General features: G+C 35.3%; 1 protein-coding gene across 1 annotated transcript; it reads left to right on the top strand.

Moving 5' to 3' along the window:
• The first annotated feature begins 1311 nt into the window (after positions 1–1311).
• LOC144553030 (glucomannan 4-beta-mannosyltransferase 9-like) lies at positions 1312–10427 on the top strand. The gene is made up of 9 exons (XM_078301100.1): positions 1312–2283; positions 2389–2487; positions 3103–3355; positions 8473–8583; positions 8677–8813; positions 8990–9103; positions 9197–9396; positions 9496–9690; positions 9802–10427. The coding sequence occupies exons 1-9, from the start codon at positions 1954–1956 to the stop codon at positions 9962–9964; spliced, it is 1602 nt and encodes a 533-aa protein (XP_078157226.1). The 5' UTR covers positions 1312–1953; the 3' UTR covers positions 9965–10427.
• Positions 10428–10586: the final 159 nt, after the last annotated feature.

Raw genomic sequence — 10586 nt, 5'->3', positions numbered from 1 at the left:
GTATAGAAATATTCTACATTTTTGTTATGAGGCTATGGTAATATGCATATTATACAAATGTTTGCACTTTTGATTTTATATATATTTTTGTTTTCAAAGTTCAAACAGTTGATCAATATCGTTCAATACAATTTTTGTATGAAAATATACTTGTAGATCAAATTTTATATTTTTTAGAATTTTGTAATTTTTTTTAAAAAGATAAAAAATCACATGTTTTGAAAATTCTCAACTATCCAAAAGTAATGGTTTTCTACCTATCTAAAAAAATAGTATAAAATATTCTAAAAACTATAAAATTTGATTCGCAAATACATTTTCATATGGAGATAAATTTTAACGGTTCAAATTGATTATTCAAACATTTAATTTAATGATAGACAATTTAATGACGGCAACTACATGATAAATTATTTTTTTACGATTGTTGTGAACTTTAAATAAAATGGCAATAATTACAAAATACTATGCTTTTATTTTGTCATGTTTGAGTATTTCAAACTAGATGATGACAAAAAGAATTGCAAAAATAAAGCAACCGCTCCGACTGTACCATCTCTTTATGTACACTTTTACTTCAATTCTTACCAATATTTAAATCTCAATTTTAAAATTATGAAAAAGGTATGAAAATCCTTAGTAAATTTTATTGAAATTTTATGTCATTGTATAAGTGGATTAATTAATCTTATTTCTTTCTATTTCCATCTATTACTCTTAATTGTCCAGAAACAATTATTATTTGAAGGTAATGCTCCTAATAATTAATTAATTGCTTAGGTTGAATTTAATGATGAAGTTTGAATAATTATCTGTATGACTGTATTTGATATGCTGGTGTATCTTTAAATTTTAATTGTGTTTCTTATTTTGGAGACATGTTATTAATGTCAATAAATTGACTATGTTCTACATTTTTATGATTTACTGCTAATTAAGCAAATTATGTAATTGGTGATTAATTGATACATTGTACAATTTAACCACCATAAATCACATATCTCTATGGATGCACCAGGTTAAATATATCTCGATTTGTAAGTTTCAATTTACTTTAAAATTTGTGACAAAATTATAATTTGAAATATAAACACTAAATTACCTAACGAAGAACAAAAAGCTCCTCATGCGCAAAATTAATAATAATGAGCATGTACATGTAAGCCAATTACAATAATGTCTCTTCTAATATCACCGCATCAAATGATGGTTGGTTTTATTGTTTATGAAAAAGAACAGGCTCAACAGAAAACCCCAAAAAAACGAGTGAAATAACCCCCCAGCCGTAAAAATGAAAAAAAAAACGAGAGAGAGAGAGAGACCACTTGGACAGCATAGCCGTGATAAAAGGACAACACAGATTAACCCCCATTTATCTATTCATTCATTGCTGTAACTATCTTTTTTTTTTTTTTTTTTGGCCCCGTAGGGAATTGCTGTATCTATCTATATATACAAATCGGACACACCAAGTACATAACCCTTCTTCCCCTCCCTCCTAATTTCATTTTCTTGCTGGAGGTTGGAGCTGGAGTTGGAGTGAGGGTTTTTGTAAAGGGGGCAATCTCACTTTCTTTCTTTCACTCTGTTTCTCTTCCTCTGCAAATTTGTTCACAAATTGCGGAGTTTTCCAGCAATTTCGATTTCACAGCACACCCGCAAAAATAAAATAGAAGAAAAGGAGAATTAATCAAGCTGCGTTGTGTGTGCTTCTACTCCCTCTGTAGTGACCTTTTTCCTCGTACAATAACAAAGGTAAAAATCAATTAACCCATATATCAACATCAAACCCCTGCCACCCCACCTTTATAAAACCATCCTTTCCAATTTTTAGTTTCCTCAAGGACCTTTATCAAACAAAAACAGGTACCTATACAAACCCAGTATCACCACCTCCTCCCCATCTCCCCCCTCTTCATAGACAGACAGAAACAGAGCATTAACGAATTTACAATGGACCGGCTTTCAACAACAACACTTCTACCGGAGACATTTCAAGGTACGAGGGACGACATTACAGACCAAATAGGTGTGATATGGCAGCAAATAAAGGCGCCGGTCATAGTGCCGCTTCTTCAGCTATCGGTTTTTCTATGTCTTGTAATGTCGGTAATGCTGTTAGCCGAGAAAGTGTACATGGCCATTGTCATTGTACTCGTCAAGCTCTTTGGCAGGGGCCCGCACAAGCGGTACCGTTTCGAGCCCATTCGCGATGATCTGGAGCTCGGCAATTCGGCGTATCCCATGGTTCTGATTCAGATCCCCATGTACAATGAAAGAGAGGTAACAACTAACAAACATCTGAGGAATGCCTCATTGTTTTTTTTTTTTTTTTCATTTTAATTACTTGTTGTTTTCATAATTTTGAGAAATGATACACATGTGCAGGTGTACCAGTTGTCAATAGGAGCAGCATGTGGGCTGTCCTGGCCGTCCGATCGCATCATCATCCAAGTACTCGACGACTCAACCGACCCAGTCATTAAGGTAACTTTTAATCAGTCAGAGATTTTTTTTGATTTTTTTTTAACATTGTTAAATTCTTTTGGAGCCAAGCGATCAGGTTAATTTCTTGCCTTGGGGAGTGAATTTGGGTTAATATTTTTTTAACCCCCGCATTTGTTGGTATTGGTACGGTACAATTACAAAACCAACGGTGCTTTCTGATAATTGATCTGGACTTTTGTCCTGTTGCCTTGCCTTACCGTATCTCGAGACAGAAATCTTACTCGTGGCATCAAAATCATAGATTATATAAAGCAAATATGTTTTTGTGTGTAACTGTAACATACTAAAACACAAACCTTTATTTGGACAAAACATAGTAACCCAATTGCTTCATTTCCAGCCGTTGGGGGAGATAGTGACATTTTCTGCTTGAGTCTATCATGTAATCTGATCCGTTCTATCAAACTAATAAACGGTCCGGATCAACACCAGTTTACAATGTATCATAGGTTAAAATCATATACAAATAAACTTACAGTTTTTTTAATCAATTGCCTTTCCTACAATGTAGTGACCTTAGAACTAAAATGAGCTAAATATATATAAAAGAAGTTATGACAAGGTAACAAATTGAGTGTGAATTGCACAGTGCAGGACCTGGTACAGTTGGAATGTGATCGATGGGCAAGCAAGGGGATCGATATAAAGTACGAGATACGTGATAACAGACACGGGTACAAAGCGGGTGCTCTGAAAGAGGGGATGAAGCATGGATATGTCAAGGACTGCGATTATGTTGTGATTTTCGACGCAGATTTTCAACCCGAACCCGACTTCTTGTGGCGTACCATCCCATTCCTGGTACATAACCCTGAAATCGGCCTCGTCCAAACCCGCTGGAAATTCGGTACGAACCTCTCTGCTTCATGTGTTTCTCTCTGTTTTTTTTTTCTTCTTATTTTTTAATTATGATTATCTTTGCATGCTGGACCCATCATATGAAGATTGCCACGTAAAATCAAGTGTATCTTCAATCAATAAATATAGTTCATGCACGCTTGACCCTTAATGTAACATTATTTAGTACCAACTAAGTAATTACGCTCATATCACCGTTATTAATGAAACCCCACTTTGTCAAACAAACAATTTAATGATGCCTAGAAGGGACTTTCTAGGTCTTTATTGGGTAGATGACATAACCAAGATCCATGCTCCTACCAACCTATCTTTTAATTATATATTCCTCTAAATTAAATATAGGTAATATGGGCAGTTGAGTTGGAGTGAAATTTGGTTATTTGGGGCATATATGGTAAAAGGGGCAGTTGTAATGAAATTTGCCTATTTTGGGATTTTTCAACATGACATATGTTGTTACAATACAGTGATCCTGAGAAGGAGAGTTTTGTAACTATACCTTGTTTCTGGCACACTTTATGACAGGAAGCTGTTTTGTTTTTGTTTCATTATATTTGGGGAAAAGTGTCGGTGGACTGGTTTCTTCGTTTCTTTTTGCCACATTTTCTCCGAGCAATTTTTTTTTTTTATCTCGCTTTTTACAATTTAATTCAGAACATGGTAGGGTCCAGGGTGCAATTCCATCAGCTTGCATTTGGTCCATTTTTTGTGCTACAATTTAATCTAAATTATCCTATTAAAATCAAAGCTCTGGATTTACAGTCCATTATTATTTTTATTCACACCAAATAACGAGTATTTTATGATCCGATCTGATTACATTTGAACATGCTGGATTAAAATGTCAATCTAATTTTTTTTTAGTGACAGCCAATGCTAATGACTTAGTCATAGTCTTTAAATCTAGTCAATAATGCGTTTGTTATTTTTTATTTTATATAATGGTATGTGCATGTTCTCGTCCACCGTTTTTCTAACATGATAAACCAGTAAACCAGTGTCGTGTAATCGTGTTTCATTCATGTTATTGGAGGAAATAAACAACATGTCTACATCATATTATATTAAATAATATAGAGTTCGGTGAAACCATTTAATTTGCGAAATGGCGGGATGTGGGTCCACATTGACAGAGAGATTAGAGAAGCGCGGCGTGGAAGCCGGCGCGAGCTTCTCGTAGATCCACGTTTTAGTAGTAGTACTGTGGGGCCCAGTAAACCAATCCCACCGACAAGAAACTCAAAAGAGGCTCCTAGGCATGCATTTCTTTCTCAGGGAACCCACCTATAACCTATGCTATGCATGCTAGTTTTCCTTTACATTATCATTATTTTTCCTTTTTACAAGCTCCAACCCAGTTTCACTGGAATTACTTCAATCATACTCCCTCCTATGGACTTGATTATGTTTTTATAAAGCCTTATGAGGAAACGTAATGCATGTGTTTTGGTAACCAAGAAAATTATTCAATGACATGCTTCATGCATGGCTCTGGTCTGGTGTCTAGCTACAAGGCGTTCCTTAAAATCTGCTACTCTTATTTTGAACTCAACTAAAACCTATTTTGTCAGCTAATAGAATTCATTGTAAATTTTATATTAGAAACATTACATTTAAGATGAATGATATATAATATCACTACCCTTTATGATTTAAGTTACCAATTTCTAATTTATATTAAGTTTTTTTAAACTCATTTCGTTAGGACAAAATATATAATAGGAGCATTCCTTGATTCACCTCATTTGGTTAATTTGTTCTATTGAGCTATATAAATTCTTTAATTAAAAAAATTGACTAAATGATCACCTCATTTATGCTATATTAATCCTTCATGCCTATTCTAAATTCTTGATAATTCATTGATTTTTCCATTGTAGTTATGAGTTATCAGAATTTTTAGAATTGGGAGTTACAATGGGTTTTATAAAAAATTTAAACTCAATTCGATTCTCGTAAATTTGAAGTTGTTCAATTTGACTCCCCAGTAAATCCATCCAATTCATCTACTTGTTTACATACACCTGTTTTGCAGATCCCAGTTTTAATAATTTACATTAAGTTCAAAAAAATTTGAAATTTTTACCAATTCAATTTGGAATAAATATAATTTAACTTGTGTAGAATAATCATTTTCCGACTTTTGGTGCTGAAAGATCCATTTCGGGACTTGGGATTCCTAATGAGAGTTGCCACAATAAAGGACAAAATATCATCATTGGTAATTTTAGATTCCCTGTTAGAATTCTCTTAAAAGACAAAAATTAAGCTTCTAGACGTGTATTTTACGGACAATTATAATTATAATTACTGTCGACTAGTGGTTTGCAACTCGGGCGGGTACGGGTACCCCGGGTATACCCGTCTCGGGTACAAGGGTATTCGGGTACGGGTATGGCGGGTATAATTTTTAAAACCCATACCCTACCCGTCCTATACCCTTACCCGTGTACCCTTGACGGGTAAGGCGGGTACGGATACGGGTAGGGCGGGTACGGGTATTTTTTATTTATTTATTCTTTTTGCTTTTTTTTTTCTGGTTTTTTTGTTTTTGTTTTTTTGTTGGTTTTTTTCTGGTTTTTTTTGTTGGTTTGGGGGGAAAAAAAATCAGATTTTTTGAATTTTGAAATGGGATGAACAGTGGTCGGGTATACGGGTACGGGTACTCGGGTAGTCGGGTACGGATTTAGTCGGGTACGGGTAAACTCGGGTAGGGTATGGTCGGGTATTGGTCCAAAATAACGGATCCGGTCCGGTTTTTGCCCGTACCCGCGTACCCGAGTACCCGACCCATACCCGAGCTCGGGCACGGGTACCCCGGACGGCGGGTACGGGCGGGTATACCCGACTGGGGTAAAATCAATCCACTACTGTCGACTGAGTTTCAAATGTTGTCTTCATTGACAAAAGAAAAATAAGAAGAAAAAAAAAATCATGTTGTTTTGGGGTCGGTCAGGTCAACATTACAGAATATTCAAAGTCAACAAGAGAAGTTTCCTAAATGGGAGTAAATAAATTCATGAATGCACCACCACAGTAAATATATTACTGGAAATTGACAGCAATATTTACATTGAATGCTAAGAGTTGTAGTTTGGTCCTAGAGACATATTTGCTAGGAAGATTAATTCACAAGTGTTTATCACTTTGTTGGATGAAAAGGTTGAGAGGGACCAGCAAATTAGACAGGAACAAAGTCACGTGCTAAGATTTGGAGGGCAGTTGTGGCAACAGCGAACCTGCCTTTCACCTTACTGTTCTAATAGTATCCATCACAAATTCACAATTCATAAATATATATATATATAACAAAATTACTGATAAGACAAAAAAAAAATGAATAACAAAACAGAACAAAACAAATGCATCTATCAACTGTGGAGTCGGTGAGCTAGCTAGCAGTTTGATCATGTTCTTAATTAGGGACTGCATTAAAAGAATAAGAGTTGGTTTCATGTGAGTCATGCGGATGGGACGTGGTCGCTTTCGACGGTTCGACCTATACTGCACCTAAGTTTTAGTAGTTAGGTATGTAATGGTTAATACAAACCACAAAATTAAAGAACACAGGAGGTTCTAGCAATAGCATTCCTATACTTTTTTTTTAATATCTGCAATTGAGATTGTTAGAGAACAAGATATGTGGGGTCATATCCCCTTTTGTTATGGTAACTACTCTCATGGCTGGGTTAACTATACTAGCATAGTGCTTAGAGCAATTTGTGGGGTACGTATCTCGATTTGATGCTTTGTTATCATTGCCTTTATTCCACTGCTTCTCTAATCTCTACCCAACTTGGTCAAGCTTTAATTTAAATTCTGCATGCATTTTCTACCTTTTATTTTTATTTTAAAAGATGCCCATATGAACTACTTCCCACTCCTTTCATGAAGACTAGAACAAGTAACAGCCAAAAAAAAATAGCTGCATTGGCACAAGCTAGAAGCAGTTGTTACACTTTATCCTTTTTTCTGAGAAGATGAGGTTATTAGTAAATTATTAATTAGAAAAGGACATAATAAGAAGATATACGTGGAGCAATAAGGAGCAAGGAGCAGAAAGCCTGACAAATCTCTCGGAACCCATGTGCACTTTATGCTGCTATCTATAGTCTCTCCACTTCTATATATATATATTTTTTTTTTCAATTATATGCTTTGTTGGTGTTGAAGTTGCCACTTGCCACTCTAGTAGCTTTTAAAGCAGGGGACCTATCTGTCTCCCTCTTCCCACCGACACTTCTTCTCACTATCTCCCTCCTTTTCCTTGATATTTTTCTTCTGCTTTAATATTAATTATTCTTGGTTTATTGGATAATTTCCACCGACACTAGGTTTACCTATTAATTTCCCAGCTATGCTTATTTATTTTTACGAAAGTAAAGAGAAAATAAAATAGTCAGTCAGTCATATGTGGTTACCCAGAAATAATTCATTAATTAACCAAGTAATATATAGCACATTGTTTTAAAATAAATATAAATTTCTTTTCGGTTTACACTAGTTCATTCAACATACAAAACCTCCATTTGCAATATAAGCGAAAACGACCAGCGCCAGACACAAGGATTTTTTATAATATTTTGGTAGATGAAAACAAATCTAGGAACAATTAATGCAATGGATTTGACATGCTTATTGGTCTCCTTAACTTTGAATGATGGGTCCGATGGGATGTACAAGTTTAATAGAGCAACAACTTGATCTGTTTATTAAAATATAATGCATTAATGCTCCTATACAGTGCCACAATAAGGGCCTGTTCGGTCGTTTAATGTGCGTGTGGGAAAAAAATAATTCACTCATATTCACAAAAATCAGCCCACACGCACAATATGTCAGTCATTTAAAAATTTCCATTCCCGTTCTCATTCCCGCTCCCTTTAAACTGCCGAACAGGCCCTAAGGGGCTTAAATTATATGTACAAGTTGCCATAAAATGTGCCTTCACCATTTCTGTAATTTCACAGCACTATAATGAGGAAAATTGAATTTTTCTTCTTCTTGTAAACAAAGGGGAAAATAACAATTGAAATTGCTCAGATTTAATTAAGCTTTGGTATTCGAAAATATAAAATGTAATTGTGAATCAATTGGATGCAGTGAATGCGGATGAATGCTTGATGACAAGGATGCAAGAGATGTCTCTGGATTACCATTTCACAGTGGAACAGGAAGTTGGATCCTCCACTTACGCCTTTTTTGGATTCAATGGTATGTAAATGATAAATAATCAAGCCCCCACACGTCTCATCTCCCACAACTCCTATTAGATTGAACAACAATGTATGTGTTTTGCATGTGCAGGGACAGCGGGAGTGTGGCGAATATCTGCTTTGAATGAAGCAGGGGGTTGGAAGGACAGAACTACTGTCGAAGATATGGATTTGGCGGTTCGTGCTAGCCTTAAGGGTTGGAAATTTGTTTTCCTTGGTGATATCAAGGTACCAGTTCGACTCACTAGAGTTTATTTTATATATGAGTTATGATTTCATATTAATTTGCACATATACTAGAGTCAATCCCCATATTATCTGATAAAAATACAAATAAGTTGATTGTGTTTTAGATGTTATAAATTAATAATAATTAATTCTTATATACTTGTGTGCCGTTTCAGGTTAAGAATGAGTTGCCAAGCACACTCAAAGCATACAGATATCAACAACACAGGTGGTCTTGTGGACCCGCCAATTTGTTCAGAAAAATGTTCAAGGAGATTGCCAAAAACAAGGTCAGTCCTTTACAACAAAACAACATGGCATAATTTTTATTAACACTTTATTTTTTGCTTTAGTAACATGATCATTTGATTTTTAACACGCAGAAAGTAAATCTCTGGAAAAAGATTCATGTCATCTACAGTTTCTTTTTTGTGAGGAAGGTAGTGGCACATATTGTAACATTTGTTTTTTACTGTGTGGTAATTCCTACATCTGTTCTGGTTCCTGAGGTACAAATACCAAAATGGGGTGCTGTTTATATTCCTTCCATGATCACCCTCCTCAATGCCGTCGGCACTCCTAGGTATAATTAATTAATAATTCTCAAATCCACATTAATTAATTCATAAAGAGTAACAACAACATTAAGCGATTTTATACTAACATCTTGCTATCTTTGTAGGTCACTTCATTTGCTGGTATTTTGGATCTGTTTTGAGAATGTAATGTCGTTGCACAGAACAAAAGCTACTTTTATAGGCTTGCTCGAAGCAGGACGAGTGAATGAATGGGTTGTCACTGAAAAGCTTGGAGATGGTCTCAAAACTAAAACAGCTGCCAAATCTACCAAGAAACCTCGCTTCCGTATAGGCGAGAGGTATGCACATATTTAATGCATAATCATATATAGCAGTGTACTTATAATATATATCTTCTTTTCTTGCAATGAATAAATTTTATGTGACCTATTGCTACCAAATATAACTAGGCTGCACCTATTGGAGCTGGGAACCGGAGCATACCTCTTCTTCTGCGGATGCTACGATATGGCATTTGGGAATAACCATTACTTCATATATCTCTTCCTTCAAGCATTTGCTTTCTTCACAGTAGGCATCGGTTATGTTGGCACAATCGTACCGCACACTTAGCCAACCTTTGTGGGATTAATGCATGCATCGATCTTGTACACAGCCTTAGAAGGGTGTCATTTTTTTTCCTCGCAAATAATAATAGTGGAAGTTTGTGCAGCCCTCGTTTGATGTGGGGGTATATATATGTGTTGTGTAAAGCACTGTCAGCTCGATATTGCGCCGGTGCAGAAATCAAATAGGTGATATGCTTGGCTTCTCAAATGAATTGAATGAAGCACAAGTGCTTGTTAGCTCTTAGGATTTTAACTATGTTAAAAAATATGTGTAAAATCAACAGTTATGAACTAGTGAGCAGTTTTTTGTAAGCAGCAGCACAGGTAGATAGTTGTTACTTGTTAGTACACTGGAGATTGTTGTGTGAAATGGAGGTCCCCTCCTGTTGTTTGTTTTAATCAAGTGTATTTGTTTTAAGGGTTCTTTTAAAGGCAAAAGGAAAGAATAAATGTTGTGCAAAATTAAAGCTGGAGGAGTTCATAACTATTTGTATTTCTCATGTGTTGTTTTGATTTGCAATTTGATTATGATACAAGAACATCCTTAAATCATGGCTCTGAAAATCGAATCAGAATTACAATCGACAAGTTCTTCAGTGGACTCGGATTTTTCCAAAAATAAAAGT

Source organism: Carex rostrata, chromosome 4 (assembly GCF_964058835.1).
Source record: "Carex rostrata chromosome 4, lpCarRost1.2, whole genome shotgun sequence".
Lineage (NCBI taxonomy): Eukaryota > Viridiplantae > Streptophyta > Magnoliopsida > Poales > Cyperaceae > Carex > Carex rostrata.
Note: the sequence above shows the minus strand (reverse complement) of the source record. Positions and strands in the feature narration are given on the sequence as shown.